General features: G+C 49.4%; 2 protein-coding genes across 2 annotated transcripts in view; one reads left to right on the forward strand and one right to left on the reverse strand.

The window, feature by feature from the left end:
• LOC137144317 (zinc finger protein 345-like) overlaps positions 1 to 7,006 on the reverse strand; it is a 33,958-nt gene extending 26,952 nt beyond the window's left edge. Inside the window, exon 1 of the mRNA XM_067534535.1 lies at positions 6,890 to 7,006. The gene's annotated coding sequence lies outside the window, so the exon portion shown is untranslated. The remainder of the gene's footprint in view (positions 1 to 6,889) is intronic.
• Positions 7,007 to 8,543: 1,537 nt separating this feature from the next.
• Positions 8,544 to 20,153, forward strand: LOC137144298 (zinc finger protein 154-like). Its single transcript, XM_067534508.1, has 5 exons — positions 8,544 to 9,122; positions 9,838 to 9,926; positions 10,595 to 10,721; positions 17,963 to 18,106; positions 18,427 to 20,153. Exons 1-5 carry the CDS (start codon positions 9,086 to 9,088, stop codon positions 19,542 to 19,544), a joined length of 1,515 nt encoding a protein of 504 aa, XP_067390609.1. The 5' UTR covers positions 8,544 to 9,085; the 3' UTR covers positions 19,545 to 20,153.
• Positions 20,154 to 24,378: the final 4,225 nt, after the last annotated feature.

Here is a 24,378-nt window from a genome sequence, read left to right on the forward strand (position 1 = left end):
CGTGACCTGCTGGCAATGCCCCTCCTAATGCAGCCCAATATGCCATTGGCCTTCTTGACAACCAGGGCACACTGCTGACTCATATCCAGCTTTTTATCCACTGTTACCCCCAGGTCCTTTTCTGCAGAGCTGCTGCCCAGCTCGTCGGTCCCCAGTCTATAGCTGTGCATGGGATTCTTTCTTCCTAAGTGGAGGACTCTGCACTTTTCTTTGTTGAACCTCATTAGATTTCTTTTGGCCCAATCCTCCAGTTTGTTTAGGTCACTCTGTATCCTATCCCTACCTTGCAGGGTATCTACCACTCCCCCCAGCTTAGTGTCGTCCGCAAACTTGCTGAGGGTGCAATCTACCCCATCCTCCAGATCATTAATAAAGATGTTGAACAAAACCGGCCCCAGGACCGACCCCTGGGGAACTCCGCTTGTGACCGGTTGCCAGCTAGACATGGAGCCATTGATCACTACTCGTTGAGCCCTATGCTCTAGCCAGTTCACTATCCATTTTATAGTCCATTCATCCAACCCATACTTCTTTAACTTGCTGATAAGAATACTGTGAGAATACTCCCACTGCCCCTTTCAGTCTCTCTTTCCCCTTTTCTCCACTGTCCCTGCCCCTCTGGCTGGGAAAGTCCCATTCCTGGGATGTTTCCTCTCCCATGGCTGGATTTGCTCCTGCAATTGCTAACGGGAGGAGAAAAGGAGGACAGGCTGTTTGTGCAGAGTCACTTCCATGCCCGTCTCCAGCACTTCCCCTGACGTCTCTCTCGCTTACCTGGAGTCTCCTGGGTCAGAATTTAGTATTAACAGAGCCTAGGGCTGCCCTAGGGAGCTAGGACCAGCTGGAGAAAGTCCTCACTTCGGCTGGGCACAGAGGAAGCTTTAATTAAGGTCTCTTCTGAGCACAGACCCTACTGCAGGGATAGCAGCTGGTCTCCCAGATCACAATGGAGGCGGCAGTCTCTGTCCCAGTATGCTGAGCAGAGAGGGACAGAGAGTTTGAGGATCCTTCCCTCTTTTAGCAACAAGCACAGCTCTCTGCTGAGAGCAGCTAATGAAACCATCTCCTCACAGGGACAGGTGCCGGTCTCATTTGCCCCACCGTTCATCTGGAATCACTCCTTGTCTTTCCAGGCTGTGATTCTGGATTAACACTGGTCTCAATGAAACCAGGAACACCTTTCAGAAAGGATGAGGCCAGAGTCCTCTTCAACAGATCAGAGTGTGGGAGTGCTAACCCCCTTCCCACCTCCCTCACTCCCCATATCTAGGACAAGGAGTCCGGCAACAGTTTCCCCTCCAGAACCTGACGTCCCTGCAGTTTTCTAGAGGAGAGAGAAGCCTATTCTCATAAAACTTTGTGAAGAAAACCATGATAAAATAGATGGAAGTATCTCATCCAAAGTACATAACACTGGATTAAAGAGGAATGTAGAGGATATGCTCAGTATATGGAAGCCTATATCCATAGTCTTAAACAAACTTCAGAGAAATTGTTGCTGCATTGCTGATGCTGTCAAAATTTGGAAGGCACTTCAAGAGACATTGAAGAAAGACAATTAAACTGCAGGCAATAAAGAAGCGAATGGATCAAGCACTAACTCCACCTCATTTTCTTGTGAACATTCTCGACCCCAGATATAAAGGTAGATGAAAGAAAATGAAAGAGAAAAGGGCAGAAATCTGAGGAATTTTAGATCCATTTATGCATAAAAGAGAGAAGAAAGTAGAAAATTGGAGGGATTTTATATCAATTGTCAATAAAAGGTAAATCTGAGTGTATTTCACATCTATATTTGATAAAGAAATAGAGAGAAAAGGGACAACATTTGCAAAGATGTTATAGCCATGTTCAAGAATGTGAGAAACAGTCTAAATCTGAGATTTTGTTAGCATTTTTTAACGAGAGAGATGGGGGAAAATCTCAGGGCATATTCAATTAGTAACAGATAACTAGAGAAAGTGGGGCAAAATTTTAGTGTATTTTATCTTCGGGATTTGCAAAGAAAACAAGTTGTAAACTATGTATTTGATAATATGAGAGGAAAACATCAAGATCTGAGGAGGTTTTATATTGATATTAAATAACTAGAGGGAAAAGGGGGAATGTCGGAAGGGATTTGATATGAATGGCCAATATATAAACAGACTGTCCAACCGCCACCATTCACATGGGCAGCAGGGAGCCCTTGAGGACCTGCTTTAGGAGGGCAAGGAAGGGGGAGATGGAGCCAGAAGGCTCCCTGGAAGAGAGAAGGGGGCAACAGCAGGGGAGAGGCAGGTGACTGGCAACTGGTGGCAATTGTGGAGGGGCAGCAACTGGGACTGGGTAACCAGGGGCTGGCCAGTCTCCATAGGGGACACTTCTTCCTCTCTCCCCCTCCTGTGCCCCTTCCAGGCCCTGTTGCTGGCAGAGAACGGCCACCCCATCCCCATCCCAGAGGCAGCCACATCTCAGGGCTCCCCCAAACAGCCCCCGCTCACCCCGATCCCTTTTGGGGAATGACCCTGGGCAACGATTTCCCACCTGAACAAGGACAAATTCCTGCTGCAGATACGCCCCCCAAAAACCTGAGATTTTAAATTGACATTTGCGAATTAAGGAGAAAATAGGGCAAAATCTGAGCAGAGCAGAGAGTGGATAATTGAAGGGGGTGATCTCCACGGATTTCAGACACACACACACAGCTCAACCTCCCCCATGTCACAGTGTCTTTCCCCTCCCTGCAACTCCGGCTGTTTCCTGTCCCTTCCCGACCCCACCACCCCCAAGGGAAACCTGGGCTCCCCCCAGATCCCAGCTGTGCTCGGGGCAGATCCCCGCTGCAGCCCCCCCGCTGGCGGGGCAGCTCACCAGCTCCCGGCAGACGCGGAGCGAGGACGGAGCTGCTCGATCCCCAGGGCCGAGAGTCACTTGCCTGCCCGTGCCCAGCGCTTTCCCGGGGGTCTCTGGCGGCGGAGCAGCCGGTGGCTGGGCCCGGGGCTGGATCCAACTGGGGACCCTCCCCCCAGGCAGCAGCCGGGGCTGGGCCGGGGTTCCCGGATCTAGCAGCGGCTGGTGTGTTACAGAGCCTGGCCCAGTGCCTGCGCCGGATCCAATCCGAATCCGAGCCGCTCTAGCCTCTGCGCTTTGTGCTCAGCCCGTTCCTGCCTCCCGACTCCCGGCCCGGCCCCCACCGGCTCCAGCCCCTCCCTGTGCCCTGCAAACAACACCCCCTCCCCACTGCAGCGCTTACTGGGGCCCAGACTCCTGGGTCCTCCCCCCAGAACCGAAGTCCCTGCTCCTCGAGGGCTCCATCCACAGCTGCAGAGTCGGGGGCAGCAAGCCCCTTGCCTTCCTTCCAGCTGCTAACCCGTCACTGCTGGTCACAAGCAGGCAGGCAGAGAGGGAGGGACCAGACCCAGCAGCAGGTTCTGGGCTAGGAACTAGGATGTCTGGATTTGCCCCCAGAGCATGGGCCCAGGGAGCAGTCTGTTGCCCAAGGAGCTCTGGGACAGGGCTGTCTCAGATCCGGGTACAATCCCGCAGGGCCAGACAGTTATCGGTGCCGGCTCCCTAGGGGCTGCGAAGAACACCCTGCTTTCCTACAGCGTCCATCCTCACCACCTGCCCACCCGCCCGCCGGGCTCCGGATGCCTGGGTTCTAGCCCCACTGACCTCTTACCCCCCCCCCCCCCCGTTGCAGTTTGGTCTCTGCTCAGATTCTGCCCACCCCTCCCCTAGAATTGCCCCCTTTAGCCCCAGGATCAGCAAGGATCAGATTGTCATCCTCAGGCTGTCTTCACTGGCATTCCGCTGCTGTCAGATCGACTTATCTTGCTGCCTGAGCTTGTGGTCTCCTGTCCCTCCTCCAGGCTGAGGAGGGTTTTTTTGGCCAGAGCGCGAGTCCCCAGAGTGTCACAATCAGGGCCAATCCTGGGCAGATGCCCCTTCTTGTCCTCCCAGCCCCAGGAGCCTTTTGTGTTTGCAGATGAGTCATGGCCAGGGCTGGGAACCCAGCACAGTAAGGTCAGGGGCAGCAGGGATTGGGCAGGTCTGGGGTGGGCAGAGGTTTAGGAATAACCAGAGCATGCCATAGTTTTCGAGGGGATGTATGTAAAATATTTCATGGAATCAGGATTCCTAGAGCCACTCAGCACATTATATCAGATAGAGAGGTACTGCCATGCCTAGGCAGTAGGATGCCCTGTATCTTTAAGAACCCAGCCCTGGGAAGTCCATGCTGAGAGCTGTGAGAGCAGAAACCAAAAAACCCCTCCGCACCTCCTCCTCCGCCTCCGCCTCCTTTACTGCAAACACAGCAAGTGGCTCATCCTATCAGGTAACTGTTACCCCTCTGCCCCTCCCTATACTGTGGTTTTGCCCTCTCTCCCCAGCTGGCAGCACCTCACCACTGGGCTGAACCCCGGCTCATACCCCCTCCATCCCTGATTTTGCCCCTCAGCCCCTTTGATGCCCCTGCTTCCAGCTGCTTGACTCCCCAAGGCCAGTAAAATTCCACCCCTTACCCTGCCCATGCCCCCCTCCAATTTGCCCCCTTTGAATCCCTCTAAAGAGCAGGCAGAGAATCTGATTCCAAGTCAGAGCAGAGTGAGGGTAACAGCTTCAGCAGATGTTACTGAGACAAAGGGCATGGCAGGGGGAGGGTTGCCAGGCCCGATCCTGGTGGTCGCAGTGGTTTGGGGCTCCAGGAATCTCTCCATTATCCTGGGATGGGCCATGAAACGAAAGGATGTCCCGGCGAGGCCAGGGGCTGAATGCGGGAGCCCCATGTATGACAGCAGGTGCTCTACCTCTGAGCTACATCCACCGCTCCATAGGCATCGCACAGCTGCCCCTGGGCAGCCAGTCATGGGCTCGTCTGCCTTTATAGCCCCCGTACCTGCCTCCAACCCCCAATCCATGCATCAATGGCTCTGCACCTTCCATAGCCAACAGCTTGGCAAAGGCAAAGCCCAGCCTCTGTAACCCGTCACCAACCTGGGGTATAAAAAGCTAGGCTTGAAGGGGAGTTGTAGCATTAATGTGGAGATTTTTGGGGAGGAGAGGAGCCCTTTCAGCCTCAGCCCCCCAGTTGTCCCACCCCACATGTATTTTCACTGGGAAACCTCTGCACCTTCCATCAGGGGTGGCAGAAACTGATTGCAGTCGTCTCCCCCCATGCAGCCCTACAGGGGGGAGGCACATGGGACTGTAAACCAGCCAGGTGTGATCCATGGGGGCTCCTCCTTTCTCCCAGAGCGTGCACAGAACGGGGCATAAGCAGCTGCACCAGGCGCAGCCTGCCCCCAACAGGTGACTAGGGTTGGGTCCTTTCTCACAGCCGCTAGCACCGTCCCTGTGCGATCAGGAGACCCAGCCCCGGGACAGCAACACCCTGAATCTGGGAGCTGACACCAGGACTCCCTTGGTGCTAAACGTCTCTGCATTGTCCACCTCACACAGCCACTCGGTACATCACCAGGAGCTGCTTCAGTGAGGAAACTGATGGACAAAGGAGCTAATATTGATAAGGCAGCAAAACTTGATACATATACATCAGAAACCGTTATTCGTAGCTAATTCTGTCAGGTAGTTTTTTCTGACACTTACACCTGCCCCACATTATAACCAGGGAGGGTAAGGGACGACCTAAATCTATTTTAGTTCATTCCAGTGAGCTGGAAACTCTGAACTGACTAGGAAAAGGAACTAGAATCCCAAGCCACTAAATAATCATCAAATTACCTGCTCGTCTTTTCCCCATAAGATGCTGTTACAAATCAACTGCAAAGCTTGTGCCCTAGAGCTGGGCATTGTGACATCCCAGGTTACCAATCTCAGACCCATTTAATTTCGTACTTGCAGCAATTCATTTCTTGCCATTCGGCAAAAGGAACTATCCTGCAGTCCTGAACCCCTTAGGGAAGGCGCAGAAATGGCAGCTTTGGGATGAAGCTTTTCCCCCCATAAGATTTGTGAATTTTCTGAGGGCAGAAGACAGCGATCAGCACATTTACAAACTGAAAATGACTCTCCCTCTTGGAAAATTCTTGGTACCTGTTACTTTAACAAAACACAAACACTGAGCTGAGCTCCCGGACGTGCCGATTTTGCAGCGGTGTGAATCTGCTTTTTAACACATGAAGGTGACTTTCGAGAGGAGGATGTGTGTCAAAAAGTGTCTCTGTCTGTGGGGGGATCTCTCTGGGCAAAAGCAGTTGCCCAGACAGTGACACTAAGCAACCAACGACCCAGGGGGAGATGGGCCTCCCCACTTCTCCTAAAGGAGGCTACACAAGATCTGGAGATCAAAGGGCAGGAAAGGCATGGGGGGGAGAATAGGAATTGGGGGCTGAAAGGAGTTGGGGCTTTTAGCTGGAGCCTGACAAAGGAGGCCAGACAGAGCTTGAGCCAAGGGTTTCGCTAAAGCCTGGCTGGGCTTGGGGTGAACCAGGATGGATGATACTTTAACCTTCAGTTTTCTATGGCACCGTAAGGCTTCCCCAGGCTGTGCGCCAACTGACTAATAACCTGACTGTGTGATGAGGCTGTGTGTCACTGCAAATGTGTGGCAAGGTCCGTTAATCCCTAGGATCAGACAAGTCTGCCTCAGTGGGATTCTCTGAACGGAGCTCATGGTGGGAAGCAGCTAGTCTGCCGATCAAGGGATCTAGGCTAAGGTGGTGAAACCGCAGGGCTTGCCCTGGGGGAAGAGGGAGATACTGGGCATCCAGCTCACTGAAGGGGGCCTCCCAGAGACTCTTCCAAAGCCGGGGTCATACCACCAGTCCTGTGGCTCCGCGACACCGCCACCCACTCCCTGGGTGCCATGTGCAGCCCTCACAAATCCAACATCCCCTGGTTGTTGCCCCCCCTCTCAGCCCTATTCCCAGGGGTCCCACATCACCTGCAGCAGGTAGCGGTGAGAGCGTTCAATACGGTGGAGGCAGCACAACCCTGTGGCCCGGATATCGGTGGTGAAGTTCAACCTGCGCCACGAAAGGAGAAACAAGCCCCACAGCTGCCCCACTCCCCACAGCACAGAACCCCCCGCTAAGTCCCTGTCCCCCTGCAGCACAGTGCCCCCCGAGCCTCCTGCCCCACTCCCCGCAGCACAGCACCCCCCCACTAAGTCCCCACCCCCCCACAGCACAACGACCCCCACTGAGCCCCACCACACTCCACAGCACCCCTGGTCTCTATCAGCAGATCAGTGGGTGCTGGGGGGGCAGGAAGGACTGAGTGGCAACGTCTCCACATCTCCTGAAAGGTGGGGGACCCAGGAATGCACGTTGGGCACGGTGGGGGGGGGGCGGAGAAATGGGGTTGCATTACCCAGCATGCAATGGGGCTGGCCTCCCCCCCCCATTCCCAGCCTCTTCTCCTTCTCCCCATTGATATTCCTGCCCCCCCACCCCATGTCCCTCCCACCTCACCCCAGGCCCAGCTCTACACAGACCCCCTGCACAGGTCTGGGGGGGAGAGCAGGGTCAGCCCTAGGCCCCAGAGCGCCCCTCTGCCCCCCCCCCACAACAGCCCTCAACCCCGCCCCCCATCCCGGCCAGGGGAGGGGGCCCCGTCTCAGCACCTCTGCTGTGGGGCGGGGCAGCAGCACCTGCGAGGCCCCTCCCCCCACGCAGGTTTAGTGCTGCCTCCCTCACAGCAGCTCCGCGCGCTCCATCCAGCCAACAACCGCCCTAACGTCACAGCAACACTCGCTGGCGTCCTCGCGGCGCGCTTAGTCGTCGTCACTTCCGGGCTCTGTGACCACCCGCTCCCAACTGCTGCTGTGCACTGTTGGAGATCGGCGCGCGCCCTGGTCCAGCCGGGCTTTTGGGGGAGGGTCCCCAGCTGGATCCAGCCCCCCAGGGCAGCGCCGGGCCCCGCCACCGGCAGCTCCGCGCCAGAGACCCCCGGGAAAGCGCTGGGCACGGGCAGGCAAGTGACTCTCGGCCCTGGGGATCGAGCGGCTCCGTCCTCGCTCCGCGTCTGCCGGGAGCTGTGTGTGTGTGTGTGTGTGTGTTATCTGCCCCCTTTCCCTGTTTGCGCCATGTCTCTCTCATATACTCACAACATAGGGGAGGTTGAGTTGTGTGTGTGTGTGTGCGTGTGCGCGTGCGCGTGCGTGCAGCCGGGAAATGCCGGGGTGGGAGGGAGAGAAGTGTGTAGGGGTGGGTCGGTCGGTGGCGGCGGGGGGGAAGGGATGGGAAGAGTGACACAAACCCACAACCCAGCTCAGCCTTCCTGGTACAAAGGCCTGGCCTGGGCATGGAGGGAGGATCAGTTGGACTTTTGAGTGAGTCGCCTCCCTTCCCCTGGGTGGCTGGGAGTCAGCATGAGGAGGAGGAGGATGCTGAGTCCATAGAAGGACATTGTCGCCTGAGAGTGGGGCAAAGCCCCAGAGGAGAGAAGGAAAATTATAAAAAGGGGGAGACATTTGCCATGCTCTCTCTCTCTCTCTCTCTCATCCACCTCTATCTACAAACACCACCAAGCAGCTGAAGTGCTGACCAGAGGGGAGAGGCTGGCTGAAGGGAAATTAGCCAGCCTGTGGTGAGAACCATCTAAGTTTGCCCAAAGTGTTAAAATTAGTTTAGAATCTATTTTGCATTTTTTCTCTTGATCAAATCTGACTTGTTATGCTTTGATTTATAATGACTACAGATCCTTTTGTAGTTAATACGTGTGTGTGTTGGTTTTAAGTGTGCCCCTCTGCTCCTGGAGAGTTTTGCCTGGACATGTTTGAAGCCATGAGGACACAGCTTTAGGAATATTACATAGTGCAACCTCATACCATACACATGAAATTGCAACAAACCTATTACTACAACAATAATGATCAGGAGCATCTTATATGACGTACTTTCTATTAAACAATACTCAACTATACTGTAAGGGTGAACATGGGGGGGCTGCAGAGCATTACATTCCTGCTCTCCCCAGAGAGCTGTGTTTGTTGCTAAAAGAAGGAAGGGTGCTCAGACTGTCCCTCTCTGCTCAGTATATTGGGATTTAGCTCCTGGGTCAGAGGCTGCCACTTCCATTGCGATCAGGAAGACCAGGCTTAGCAACTGCTGTTCCCCAAGATGGTCTGTGCTGGGAAATGACCTTACCTGAAGCCCTTTTTCTGCCCTGTCAAGGTGAGGAGTTTCTCCAGCTGGTACTAATCTCCTAGGGCAGCCTTAGGCTCTGTTAATACTAAATTCTGAGCTAGAGACTCCAGCTAAGTGAGAGACATCAGGGAAAGTGCTGGGGAGTGGTATGAAAGTGACTGCCCAAAAAGCCTGTCCTCCTTTTCTTCTCCCATTAGCAATTGCAGGTGCAAATCCAGCCATAGGAGAGCAAACACTCCAGGAATGGGACTTTCCCAGGCCTATGGGCAGGGAGAGGAGACAGGGGAAAGAAGATAGAAAGAGAGACTGAAAGGGGCAGTGGGAGAAATAAGTGGGGAGAGAGATTTCCAGATCTCTAGTGTGTTCAGGCTGCAGCGTCCATGGGCAGAATCACTTACCTGTGAACAAGACAAGGATTAGAGAGGAAAAGCCAGTTCCTGACTCCATATTCCCCCTGCTGAGGTGTGTGCTCCCATGGGGTCAGTGTCAGAGGGAATCCCCCAAAGTGACTCCTTTGGTTCTGCTCTTTTCTAGCTTTATGGTCAGAGACTTTGTTACTGGTGGTCTTAAAAATGTGTCAATGGGATAAGCCTAGCAGGAGGGTGATAAAGAGATCCAGCATTTTCTCAGCATAGCAGAATCTAGGATGTCTATTTGCAGGGAAAGAGCCTGGGGGAATCATGATGTGAACTTAACTAAAGCTTGCTCTAAAACCTCCACAATTGCCCTCTTGCCTTGACAGGCTGCAGAATGATGTCCGTGTTTCTCTCCAACTCATCCAATCCTCCCATGGGACAGGGAAGGGAAATGGCTGCAAGGCAGCCAGTTCAGGTAGGGATTATTGGGGGGTTGCTGGTGGGTTCCTGCTGGAGGGGCAGGGGCAGCAAATACACAGGAGGTGGGAACATTTTTTGGGTAGTCTGGTTTGGAGGTTGGAGTGGGGCAGAAAATACCCAGGGTGGAGAAAGGGCAGAGGACAGGGTGTGGCAAACCTGCGGGAACTTTTTTAATATGTGGCTTAGATTCTAGGAATGGACACATGAAGTTGGGAGGGGGAAATGCCCTAATTTGTGGAATACGAAAACTGACCAGACTCCCAGTGCTGGACCTGACCCAAATAACCGGTGGCTGGTTTGTGATATGAAGGGGGCATCTAGCCGTGAGGTTCAGGGGAGACATCCCTTCCCTCATATCTAGCTTCTCACAAAGAGGAGGGTGTTGGGCTTCCTATCAGGGAGCTCTCCTGGTCCCTGCTAGGTGCTCCATCTCCTGTATCAGTCTCTGGCTAGTTGGTGTGGGATGGATCTGCTGGAAGAGACAAAAGGCTCTCTCCTTGTTCCTCACCCTGATGTTTTCTGGGTACTCGGAGCGGTGTGGGGCTGGGACTCTGTTGACTGCGAGCCACCCAGAGCTTCCATTTGATTAGCACCTTTCCCCCATGAATAGTGGGGTGGTGACTGGGGCAGCAGGTGCTGAGTTTTGGATTCTTGCTCTTTCAGGGGCCGGTGACCTTTGAGGAGGTGGCTGTGTATTTCACCAAGGAGGAGTGGGCTCTGCTGGACCCCGCTCAGAGAGCCCTCTACAGAGACGTCATGCAGGAGAACTATGAGGTTGTGACCTCTCTGGGTAAGGGTTCCTGTCCCCTCGGTTATTAGAAGGGGAAATGATGAATGAACGTACACATCAGCCCCACAATGCAACCTCTGCTCTGTCTTGTTTCAGCATCACCCCAACATGTCAGTGACACATGTACTAGCACCCTGCCCTCCCCTGCTACAGAACCCTTTGGGAATAGAGCACAGGAGCAGTTTAGCACAATGTCACAGAACTTCTGTTTGTTATGGTATAACTGGGGATTAGGTCCAGCATAATGAAAAGAAACTTCCTCTCCGGCCTTCACTCAAACACTGAGCCTGCTCTACACAGCACTTAGATGTGATTAGAGAGAAAACAAGTAGAAGTTTATTTAATGAAGTCTGGAGACCCAAGTGACAGCAAGTAGAAATATTGGGGGAAAAATAGTTACACATCAAGTAAAATCAGAACAGTCTTTCTAGAACCTAGACTTACAGAACTAGATCCTTCCATATGTTATACAGTAATGCTCGTGCAAAGTCCTTCCAGCATTTTACAGCCAGGCTTGACTGTGATCTGTTCGTGACAGAAATCAGTTTGTCAACTTGCCTGCATGGTGGAAGATGCACGGTATATCTCTGTACACCCAGCCCTATTATTTTCACTTACAAACAGGATCCTACTGTTTGTTTTTTGTGTATATAGATTTCCCTCAGTTGAACATTTCACAAGCTCTTCCTTAGCATTTGGTTCAGCATACAAATTGGGACACCTCCTCCATCTGTCTGTCTGTTCCCTTCTGTCTCTTGTCTTATTCATAGATTCAGCTTTTTGGAGCAGGGACTTTTTGTTCTGTGTCTGTAGAATGTCCAGCACAATGGGATCCTGGTCAATGACTGGGGATATGAGCCTTATGGTAGTAGAAATAATAAATAACTGTATTTGGGAGGTGTCACATTCCCCTGGTGTGATCTGGACTGATGTATTGCTGCGTCACCCCAATCCTCCACTCCTGTAGCCAATCTTACTCTGCTGTGAGAACCCCCACTCCTGGGGTGTCCATGCACAGTCACTAGTTACTCCCAACTCAGTGAATGAGTGCTTCTGGCCAATTTAACAAAAAAATTATTATGCACCAGCCTTGTTATTCCAAGTGGAGTCTCCAACACACTTTATAACAAACACACTGCTTTTGGTAGAGCAAACACAAATTTATTAACTATGGAAAAATTTTAAGTGATTATAAGTCAAAGCATAACAAGTCAGATTTGGTCAAAAGAAATAAAAGCATAACACATTCTAAACTAAGCTTACCACTTTCAGCAACTGTACAAACTTAGGCGATTCTCACAACAGGCTTGCTGGTTTTCCTTCAGCCAGGCTCTCCCCTTTGGTCAGCACTTCAGTTGCTGGCTGGTGTTTGTAGATAGAGGTGGAAGAGAGAGAGAGCATGGCAAATGTCTCCCCTTTTTATAATAGTCCGTCATCCCTCTGGGGCTTGCCCCCCACAGGGTCAGGTGACAAATGTCCTTGTATGATCTCATTCACGTCCTGAGTCAGTGAGCATCCACCTCCTCAGGGTTCCAAGCTGATCAAGGGAAGGGAGGCAATTCACTTGAGTCCAGTTGAGGCTCTGTTGATGCCCAGGCCCATCCTTTGTTCCTGGAAGGCTGATCTGGATTTGTCCTATACACGCCTTGACGAGGTGTGATCTGCCCCTCTGCTCCTGGGCAGTTTTGCCTGGACATGTTTTAAGCCATGAGGACTCATCTTTGGGAACATTACATAGTGCAACCTCGTAACCATACACATGAAATTGCAACCAACGTACTACCATAATTGTAATGAGCCTTCCAAAGACATTGACCGTGACATACTTCGCATTACATAATACACAACCATACTATAAGGGTGAACATGGGGGTGCAGGCCTCACAGGAGGGTCTAGGCAGTGGAAGGGAGGGTGTTGGAGAGCAGGGGAGTGTCCAGGTGCAGGTAGGCTGGTGGGCAGGTTTGAAGTAAAGAGTTCCTGTGAGCTGGGATGGGTGGGGGCAGTGGGAAGGAGAGGTACCATGGACTAGGTTCTCTAGTGAGTTGTGATGCAATGGAGGGCTGGAAGAAATGGGAAGGAGTTGATTCAGGGTGTCAAGGAGTTGGGAGGGGTGGTGGATGGGGGAAGCTGGGGCTGGATAGTGTTTGCTCCAGGAAATAAGGGCACTAGCATTGGGAGGGAGGGAAGCAGGAGCTCTGGGGAGTCAGAAGCAAGGAAGATTTGGGACAGCGGGAAGTTGAGATGGAAAGTGGCTGGGCAGCGGGAAATTTGGGGGAACCTCTAGTGAGGAAGGCTGCGGGCAATGGGAGGGGAAGAGAGAACACAAGGAGCGGGTGCTCCTGGGGCCCAAGAAGGTGGGGAGAGCTGAGAACAGTGGGAGGAAGAGAAGTGGGTGTCATAATGAGCGAGAGGGCTAGTTGCACCCTGTCCCCTTCCTGCTCTCTCTCAGTGCCCCCATACCCAACCCCAGGTGTCAGGCTTTGTGCCTTTTCCTCTCCCAGAGTGGAATTCTGCCATTATCCTGCTCCTAGACCAGACCGGGGCTCCAACATCCTGTGTATCAACCGCACTTACCAATCAGGCCAGGCTGAGCGCAGACACCTTGGGCAGTCTGGGATCAGTGGTGCGCAGTGACAAAACAGCCTCCTCTAAACCCCAGTCGTCTTTCTTTTGCAATAGGAAAAAAGGAAAAGAGAACAAAATATTTTAACAAATAAACAGTCTTCATATTTGTCTCTCTCACTTAAGACTTGTGTCCTCTGCTGGTCAGCTAGGCAGGGATAACTTTCTCACATGTCCCAGCAGAGTCCTCCCATCTCTCTCCCAAACAATTACCTAAACAGCCATCCCGCTCTTGAAAGCAATCCCTTTTAAAACTACTCCAGTCCTTTTGATCTTTTGGGTCGCAGGCCTTGCCCCTGCTCACCTAACCTAGTTCTGGCAGCTGACTGGAGCCAGAAGGTAAAATATTCCAAGCTAATAGTTCCAGGATTTACAGCCTTAAAGTGTTTACCAAGTGGTGACTTATTTTGACCCAGTCTTCTTCTCTTCCGGCTTGTTTTCCTCACTGAGCCCTCCTGTAAACTAACCCAAATTATTCGTACAGTAAATTCCCAATAACCAGTCAACATATATAACCTAGATCAGTATTACAGAGCAGCTTCCACTCCACAACTGGGGGTTGGAGAAATTGGACTAAGAGATTCCTGGGAAATAGGAGAAGCATGCTCAATAGGAATGAGGGGAAAGGAGGTTTTGCTGATCTCCCACAACTCCAGATCCCAGTCTGTTAAAACAGAATCTCAGCCCAGGCCCTGTTAATTTGGAGTCTGCGCTATATCCTTGTACTGTCCAGTTTCACTTTATTTTACATATATTTATCTAACATTGTTATTTGTGCCTTTCTTCCGTCTATACTGCTCAGTGCCTACACCCCCAAAATACACACACACACACACATCTTCCCTTCCCACTGTGATCACATCCCCTGTTTATTATTCTTTATGTTCCTCTCAGCCGGAAGACTACCTCTTCCCTGGAACAAATATGCACTTTCTCAGTGATGTCTGTGAGCCTTTCAGCACCCCAGTGCACGAGGGCAGGGGGTATCTGATCGTGAGTTTCAGCTGGCCTGGCCATTCAGTGTACCCCAGCTCACTAGTGTCTTAACCTGTATATCAAAGGTGTCATGTAAGGCTATAGCTGCAATACAGAGCTTAGAATGGTGCGGCTGCACCCATGCAGCTGTGCCATGGTAGCACTGCTAGTGCAGATGCTCTAAGCCAGCATTTCTCAAATACGGCCACATGCAGCCACCAGGGACGTTTCCTGTGGCCACAGACCTCCTGCTTGTGCTTCTGGATGCACCACTTGGCACAACCTGTGGAGACAGGTGGGACATGCAATGCTGAAGGAGCAAGGTGGGTTCTAGATGGGGCGTGGGGCTCCTTCCATCCTGGGGCAGTTGGGCAGCGAGCTCCAGTGACCCGACATAGGGAGGCTGGCTGCGTGGATTAGGGTTTCAGCCACTGGGCTTCAGGCTCCAATCCCTGGCTGCATGGCCCAGCTCCCAACCCTGGGCTCCAACCCCAGTGGTGGGCGCTGACCCCTAGCTGTGCACCCTGACCTCCAGCCCTGGCCCCCAGTCCTAGCTGTGTGGTCCCTGGTCCTGACCGCGTGGCCTCAGCGCACACACACAAGCTGTTGCAGTAGGTGTAGAGCATCTTGAAAGATTTATATTTAGCTACAGATAAGAGATGGTTTCAAGGAATCGACAGCCAGGCTTCTGGGGCGGGGGCCCTCCTTCCGTCTGACCGCTGGGGAACTTAAATGTCAAACCCTTGCCCAAAGGAAACCTTCCTCAGAGTGCTCCGAAGCACTCTTTCTAAATAATTTTTTATAAATTTTCTCTGAACAAGCACATAACTCAAACTAGCCTCTAATAGGCTAACAGTTTCCCTAACAATACCCAATAATTTGTTATTCTTATCAGCAAAGCATTTCTAATCATAACAATAAAAGGTACATATTAGAGGCACCTAAAACCAAGGCTGTCCCAAACATTCCTTCTGTTTACATGGAACCAGAACTCCCTGTCCCAACCTCCCATTCTGATAACAAAACTGCCCACATGCAGTTGCACGACCTTGCTTTATCCCTAGCTATGCGATGTTTAGTGGTGGTTGGACACCCAAGATGGCTGACTGCAGTACTGTCAAATTCTGGGGTATACACAGGAATGTCAAATTCTGGGGTTACAACTCTTGCTTCTCCATCCCCATCTGCAGTAGCCCCAACCTCTCGTCTCTGCTGGCTCCTTGCATCTTGGAGTTCATCATTCCTGAAGTCACATGGCCTGGTTCTTCTTTTTCACGTTTTGCTTTCCCAGATGAATTAAAGTCTGTTGTTCCTGAATTACAGCACCTAATTTCCCAGTGTTCTCCCCACCCAGGGATTTTCATGCTTCCTCCCATTACACCTGACTCACTAGATTAGCTAATTATGCAGTATGTGCATTCCTGACATCTAATACTGCTGAGATCCTGCTGTGACCCATCCATGCCTAAGGTAGCCCACCTGAAAATGCCAAGGTCAGGGCAGGCTGCAAAAGGAGAGCAGATTCTCCCAGCACTGGTCGGTGCCACTGAAGTCAGATTTCCCAACCAGCCACAAACAATGCTTTTGATTCCCCACACTGGTTATCAGGAAGCTAAAACCAAAATATACACAGCCCCCTTTACTGCATTTCAGTCTCTGGCTCCCAATTAGGCACTGGGTCCAGTAAAGAGAGAACTTATCCTCTTTCCTATCCTCTTTACCAAAAAGTTCTCCTGACCCCAAAGGGTCAGCCACATCACCAGATAATCATAAGTTTGGATCTTACCCAAAATACCACACTGCCAGCCAATCCTTTAGTGACTAAAACTAAAGATTTATTATAAAAGGAAAGAAACAACAAGGTCAGAGGTGTTATATGGTTAAAGCAATCAGAGACATACAAATGATTTGAAAGTCCATATATATCAGCTTTTCAGTACAATTGCGTTTGCAGGCTTTTATAGTCCCTCTGGTGAATCTCCGGTATCTGGATGGGTCTCAGTCCTTTATTTCACAGCTTCTGTTGCAGATGAGTTGGTCCAGAGGTAGGAAGCAGGAATGAAGATAGAAGGCTACCTGAAATGGAGCAGCTGCCTTTTATGTCCCTTTGCCATGCTGCTTGTTGAAATTTACAGAAACCTGATGGCATCCAGGGTCACCTGGCAAATCCTGGTGACCCATAAAGGTGTAGCTCTGGCTTCTCTCTCTGGGCTCATTCTACCTGTGAGTTTCCTTAATGGGCTATTAAGCCAGCTAGTGCTGCAGCCATGCTGTCTGGGGTGTCGCCCAGAAACACAGCACAAGTTGAAATACAGATCTATATAATATATCCATAATTTCTAATACAAATATGACACACACATAAACAATATCCTCATACTTAGCAAATTATAACCTTTCTAATGGTACCTGACATGGCCTATCTCATATGAATTACTGTAATATTGATGTTAAATATTATAAATGATATGATAACTCCCTAATCCAGATAGTGTCACACCAGCATTCAGTGATATCCCCGCCCTTCCTCTTCCTTGCCCCACTGATCCCCAGCACCACATGCTTACTCTTCCCAGCTTCCCCTGGACTCTTTCATTGTCTCTGGACCTCTGTCAGCAAGAATCAGTTCCAGGTGGCCTTTGTCTGGTGTCTTTACTTTGTGGGACATGGATTTACCTTCTCTCTGTATTAGGAGCCTCTTGGATAATGAGTGTCTGTGACATTACCGAAGGTACAACCTGGACTGTTGAACAGCTGTGTCCCCTCCGTTCTCCAACCTGGAGTGCCTTTTACACTGCTTTACTGTGAGAACAGCCAGTCCTGGTCATGTAACACACAGCTCCCAGATACGCAGTATTGAGTGAGTGCTGCTAGTCAGCCACTCATGAATTACATAGCATTACAACACTAGCAAATTCTCTATTCCCAGATTTTCCCCACATATGTGGGTCTTGCATTGTGCCCCACACTACTGAACAATATACGGTCATACAGACTCCGTCATTTCATTAGTGGAAAATAACATGCACCAGCCTTGTTATCTCAAATAGAATTTCCCTGCACACTTTAATCCAAACACACTGGTGAGATAAAACAATAAAACAGGCTGTCTGTTTTGGACATCAGCTTCAGGCCGTCCTTGTGATAAAATGTAAATGTCTTGATGACACCGTCCCCCTCCCAGATAATGCCCACTTAGCCAGGTGATAGCCTTGCTGTCTCTGAGGAACTGGTCTCTGTGTGTTACCCAGAATTGTAACATTTGCAGTAACATCATACAGTAAAATCTCACAACTTCACATACACAGTGTTGCTACACTTATTTTAACAGGACAGCAATGTTCAGCACATTATGAGTTGTCAAATGATACCTGATAAAGCATACTGTGTACAACATATATCATAATTTTGTAAAAGAGTGTACATAGTGATACAGATTGTCTCAGTGCCTGTCTGTTTATGTTCCCAGCAGATATGTGGTTAGTTCAACCCCTCAGAAGCAGAGCGCACTGCTTCATTGAGACCTGAGGAGCTGGCCGTGGGATTCTACTTCTTTACTAAGGACTGGGGTTAAATTAATAGACTTTTTTTTATGACAAAATCTTATGAATTCTTCTGAATTTGTTTTCTTTCATCTGAGCAGGGTTTCCATTTTCTAAACCTGATGTGATCTCCCAGCTGGAACAAGGCGAAGAGCCATGGCTCCCAGACCTCCAGGTTTCAGAGGAAGGACAGATCCTGAGAGGTACCTGCACGGGCGAGGAAACATTAAACCAACTCAGAACCCGTAAGTGCCTGGAGGAAACATCTGGGATACCCTACAAAGACCTTGCAAACTCTTTGAATTCAGGATTGTCCCCAGCAGGTGTTTTTTTTCTCAGGGCACGTATAGTTCATGGCTTCCATAGCTAACACCTGGCAGTAGTTCCATCCTTTCCCACAGAGAATTTGGACGGGATGCAAAGGCAAAATGAATTGCCTCCTCTCCCCCCTATGGGGGAAGGGTTTGTTGGTATGGAGTTCCTGATTTTTATTTCACATCTCTCCAGCATTCATTTTAGTTTTGTCTTCCCTTTCTCCTATTTGAGGTGTGTCTCTCTTTCACAGCAGGTGATGCGAAGGTGCATGAGAATGAGGAGCAGAATTCTAAGCAGGAAGATGCTGAGCAAGTGAAACTACACAGTGCATTATCACAAAGATCCAAAGGGAATATGTTGAGGAGTCATGAGCAAGGAAAAGCCTGTAAGATTCAGCACAGACCAGAGAGAGAGGAGAGAAACCGGTCAGGGGAGAAATTGGGTAAACTCGTATACTGTTGGGGAACTCACACACACCTCAAGGAAACCACAGCCCAGCAGAAAATCCTTCAGGGAAAAAGAAAAAATACATGCACTGAGTGTGGGAAAAACTTTAGTTGCTGCTCAGCCCTTGTTACACATCAGAGAATCCACACGGGAGAGAGGCCCTATGTATGCTGTGAGTGCGGGAAAAGCTTCACTCAGATCTCAGACCTTACTACACATCAGAGAATCCATACGGGAGAAAGACCCTACGAATGCTGTGCATGCGGGAAAACCTTCACTCAGAACTCACACCTTATTGCTCATCAGAGAATCCACACCGGGGAGAAACCCTATGAATGCTGTGAGTGCGGGAAAACCTTCACCCAGAACTCAAGCCTCATTAAACATCAGAGAATCCACACAGGTGAGAAACCCTATGAATGTAGTGAGTGCGGGAAAACCTTTACTCACAACTCAAACCTTATTGTGCATCAGAGACTCCACACAGGTGAGAAACCCTATGAATGCAGTGAGTGTGGGAGAAGCTTCACGCAGAGTTCAGTCCTTATTACACATCAGAGAATCCACACAGGTGAGAAACCCTATGAATGCCGTGAGTGCGGGAAAACCTTCACTGTCTGCTCAGCCCTTATTACACATCAGAGGATCCACACGGGAGAGAGACCCTATGAATGCTGTGAGTGTGGAAAAAGCTTCACTGCCAGTTCAGACCTTATTACACATCAGAGAATTCACACAGGTGAGAAACCCTATGAATGCCGTGAGTGCAGGAAAAGCTTCAATCGCAGCTCACATCTCACTAGACATCAAAGAATGCACACTGGAGAGAGACCCTATAAATGCTCTGAGTGTGGGAAAAGCTTCGGTCAGAGCTCAGCCCTTATAAAACATCAGAGAATCCATAGTGGAGAGACACTATGAATGCTGAGCATGTGGGAAAAGTTTCATTCAGAGCTCTATCATCAGAGAATCTGCAAAGGAATTCAACACCATAAAAGCCTCTATAGTTATCGACACATTTTTTTCTTTAATAGTTTTGTATCCGATTCTGTCACAGAGGTCCTGAATTCTGTGACTTTCATGGACCTCTGTAACTTCTTCAGCAAACTCAGCCCATTGCAGGGGTGGTGCTGGAGCAGCTGTCAGCCCCTACCCAGTAGTAGGAGCCCGGGGGCAGAGCAGCAGCTGACAGTCAGCCCCTGGAGTAGGAGCAGCAGCTCCTGGGAGTGAGGCTGCAGTCAGCCTCCGTTGCTGCTGAAGCAGTTATATTATTGAAAGTTATATTGTGTTTTGTTAGTAGAACACGAAATGATGGCTAATCCTGAGAATTTTATTTGATGTAATTTATCCCCTGCAGTGTAAGAATTACTGATAGAAAACCTCACTGCAAAGGTTGGGGTGGGGGAATGTGTGTGCAAAATAGTGTATTACAGAATATGGGCCCAGTATAAATTTAATTTTTTTATATTTCAAATGTAACTTATTTTGATTAGCTTCAAAGTCAATTTCTATTAAAAGGAAAACTACTTGAGGAGACAAGTTGTATAACCGTTTATTCTGTTAGACTGTAAGGGCCACCGAGTTCCCCACTTCTCTTATTTGCAAAGGAAAGACATGACATCTATCATAGGACCTCTCCATTTATTTTTTAGAATGGTGGTGGATGCATGGTGCTGTTTTTTTGTTATATATTTTTGCTACCAGTTATTTTTATGGGTGCTAACACCTCTTTTCCTTTTGAGGAGGCCAGCTGCTGGAGCATGGTCATTTTACCCTCAGGCCAGGTTATGGAAACCTCCTGAAAACTTGTTTTTTTCTTTCATTTTTGAGATCTTTAGGGTTCAGACATGCACACTGAATGTGGTTACCAAAACTGTTGACAATAGCCCAAAGTCGGCCTCATTTCAATTTAATTGGGCCACATTATCTGTATCCAAGGTATACTTGACACCTGATTTGCCCAGAGGACTGAGGGGAGGCACCATAAAGCAGGTAAGCTGGAATCGTCCACCATAAACAGCAAGGAAAAGGCTAAAGATCAGGAGGATGATGTAGACAAGGCTTTCTTCAGACAACTAGTGATTGTTTCCAGATCACAAGACCTGGTTCTCATGGGAGACTTCAATTACCCTGACAGCAGCTGGGAGATCAATACAGCGGAGCACAGACAATCCAGGAAGTTTTTGGAGAGTGTTGGTGACAACTTCCTGGTGCAAGTGCTGGAGGAACCAACTGGGGCCGAGCTGCTCTTGAGCTGCTGCTCTCAAACCGGGAAGAATTGGTAGGGGAAGTAGAAGTGGGTGGCAACCTGGGCAGCTGTGACCATGAGATGGTCGAGTTCAAGATCCTGATGAAAGTAAGAAAGGAGAACAGCAGGATACAGATCCTGGACTTTAGAAAAGCAGACTTTGACTCCCTGAGGGAGCTGATGGGCAGGATCCCTGGGACGCTAATATGAGGGGGAAAGGAGTCCAAGAGAGCTGGCTGTATTTTAAAGAAACCTTATTGAGGGCACAGGAACAAATCATCTTGATGTGCAGAAAGAATAACAAATATGGCAGGCGACCAGCTTGGCTTAACAGATCTTCAGTGAGCTTAAACACAAAAGGGAAGCTTACAAGAAGTGGAAGCTTGGTCAGATGACTAGGGAGGAGTATAAAAACACTGGTCGAGCATGCAGGAGTGAAAGCAGGAAGGCCAAAGTGCAACTGGAGTTGCAGCTAGGGAGGGGTGTGAAGGGTAACAAGAAGGGTTTCTAAAGGTTCTGTTAGTAACAAGAAGAAGGTCAGGGAAAATGGGGGCCCCTTATAGAATGGGGAAGGCAATCTAATGACAGATGATGTAGAAAAAGCTGATGTACTCAGTGCTTTTTTTGCCAGACAAAGTCAGTTCCCAGACTACTGCTCTGGGCAGCACAGAACAGGGAGGAGGTGAGCAGCCCTCAGTGCTGAAAGAACAGGTTCAGAACTATTTCGAAAGGCTGGATATGCACAAGTCCATGGGGCCGGATGCAATGCATCCTAGGGTGCTGAGGGAATTGGCTGATGTGATTGCAGAGCCATTGGCCATTATCGTTGAAAACCTGGCGATTGGGGGAGGTCCTGGACTACTGGAAAAAGGCAAATATAGTGCCCATCTTCAAAAAAGGGGAGGAGGATCCGGGGAACTACAAACCGGACAGCCTCACCTCAGTCCCTGGAAAAATCATGGAGTAGGTCCTCAAGGAATCCATTTTGAAGCACTTGGAAGAGAGGAAGAGGATCAGGGACAGTCAGCATGGATTCACTAAAGAGAAGTCATACTTGACCAATCTAATTGTCTTCTGTGATGAGATAAAGGCTCTGTGGATGTGGGAAAAGTGGTGGACAGGATATATCTTGATTTAGCAAATCTTTTGATACAGTCTCCCACACAGTATTCTTACTAGCAATTTACAGAAGCATGGATTGGATGAATGCACTATAAGGAGAAAGTAGTTAAGGACATCAAGGTTAATGGTAATTGGGACAATATCCAACATGGTTTTACAAAAGGTAGATCATGCCAGACCAACCTGATCTCCTTCTCTGAGAAGATAACATATCTTTTAGACAAAGGAAATGCAGTGGATTTAATTTACCTGAATTTCAGTAAGGCAATTGACATGGTTCCACATGGGGAATTATTGGTTAAATTGGAAAAGATGAGGATTAAATATGAAAATTGAAAGGGGGATAAGGAACTGGTTAAAGGGGAGACTACAATGGGTCATACTGAAAGGTGAACTGTCAGGCTGGAGGGAGGTTACTAGTGAAGTTCCTCAGGGATCGGTCTTGGGACCAATCTTATTTAACCTTTTTATTACTGACCTTCCCACAAAATGTGGGAGTGTGCTAATAAAGATGACACAAAGTTGAGAGGTATTGCCAATACCGAGAAGGATCGGGATATCATACAAGAAGATCTGGATGACCTTGTAAACTGGAGTAATAGAAATAGGATGAAATGTAATAGTGGAAAGTGCAAGATCATGCATTTAGGGACTAATATCAAGAATTTCTGCTATAAACTGGGGACGCATCAATGGGAAGTGACAGTGGAGAAGGACCTGGGCGTATTGGTTGATCACGTGATGACTATAAGCCGCCAATGTGATGTGGCCATGAAAAAAGCTAATGCAGTCCTAGGATGCATCAGGCAAGGTATTTCCAGTAGAGAGAGGGCGGTGTTAGTACCATTATACAAAGCGCTGGTGAGATCTCATCTGGAATACTGTGTGCAGTTCTGGTCTCCCATGTTTAAGAAAGATGAATTCAAACTGGAACAGCTGCAGAGAAGGGCTACAAGGATGATCTGAGGAATGGAAAACCTGCCTTATGAGAGGAGACTCAGAGCTTGGCTTGTTTAGCCTAACAAAAAAAAGGCTGAGGGGAGTTATGATTGCTCTCTATAATTATGAGAGGGATTATTTCAGTTCAGTGCCAATGTAGACACAAGAACAGATGGATATAAACTGGCCATCAGGAAGTTTAGAGTTGAAATTAGATGAAGGTTTCTAACTCTCAGAGGAGTGAAGTTCTGGAACAGCCTTCAAAGGGGAACAGAGGGGGCAAAAAATCTAGCTAGCTTCAAGACTGAGCATGTTAAGTTTATGGAGGGGATGGTAGGATGGGACAGCCTAATTTGGCAATTAACTGATCTTTGACCACTAGGGGTAAATATGCCCAATGGCCTGTGATGGGATGTTAGATAGGGTGGTCTTTGAGTTACTGCAGAGAATTCTTTCCAGGGTGTCCAGCTGGTGAGTCTTTCCTGTATGCTCATGGTTTAGCTGATCACCATATTTGGGGTTGGGAAGGAATTTTCCCCCAGGACAGATTGGCAGAGGCCCTAGGGATTTTTCGCCTTCCTCTGCAGCATGGGGCACGGCTCACTTGCTGGTGGATTCTGTGTGCCTTAAAGTCTTTAAATCATTATTTGAGGACTTCCATAACTCAGTCTTAGGTTAGGGGTCTATTACAGGAGTGGGTGGGTGAGGTTCTGTGACCTGGATTATGCAGGAGGTCAGACTAGCTGATCATTATGGTCCCTTCTGACCTAAAAGTCTAAGTCTATGAGATGGCTAGAAAGCTGGCTAGATCAGGGGTTCTCAAACTTTTTTTCTGAGACCCCCTTTGAAAATATTTCAGGCTGTGATGACCCCCCAAAAAAGAGGTGACCATCCATGTTAGCCATCCACACTCCCATGCCATAGTACCCTTCCCCACTGCTGCTGCGGCAGCACTGCCTTCAGAGCACCCAGCCAGCAGCTGCTGCTCTCTGGCCACCCAAATCTGAAGGGGTGACAGCCCAGCCACAGCATGCATGGGGGCTGACAGCTTGCAACCCCCCCATAATCTCATGACCCCATGAGGGGTCCCAACCCCCAGTTTGAGAACCCCTGGGCTAGATCATTGGGCTCAATGGTAGTGATCAACTGCTTGATGTCTAGTTCACAGCCGGTAACAAGCTGAGTGCTCCAGGGGTTGGTCCTGGGGCCAGTTTTATTCAACATCATTAATGATCTTGAGGATGGGGTAGATTGCACCCTCAGCAAGTTTGCAGATGATGCTAAAATGGGGGGAGTGGTAGATAAGATGGAGGGCAGGGATAGGATACAGAGTGACGTAGACAAAATGGAGGATTGGGTCAAAAGAAATCTGATGAGGTTCAGCAAGGACAAGTGCAGAGTCCTGCACTTAGGATGGAAGAATTCCATTCACTGCTACAGACAGGG

This window comes from Emydura macquarii, unplaced genomic scaffold (genome assembly GCF_026122565.2).
Source record: "Emydura macquarii macquarii isolate MOO-44397 ecotype Brisbane River unplaced genomic scaffold, CSIRO-AGI_Emac_v2 contig_3450, whole genome shotgun sequence".
Lineage (NCBI taxonomy): Eukaryota > Metazoa > Chordata > Testudines > Chelidae > Emydura > Emydura macquarii.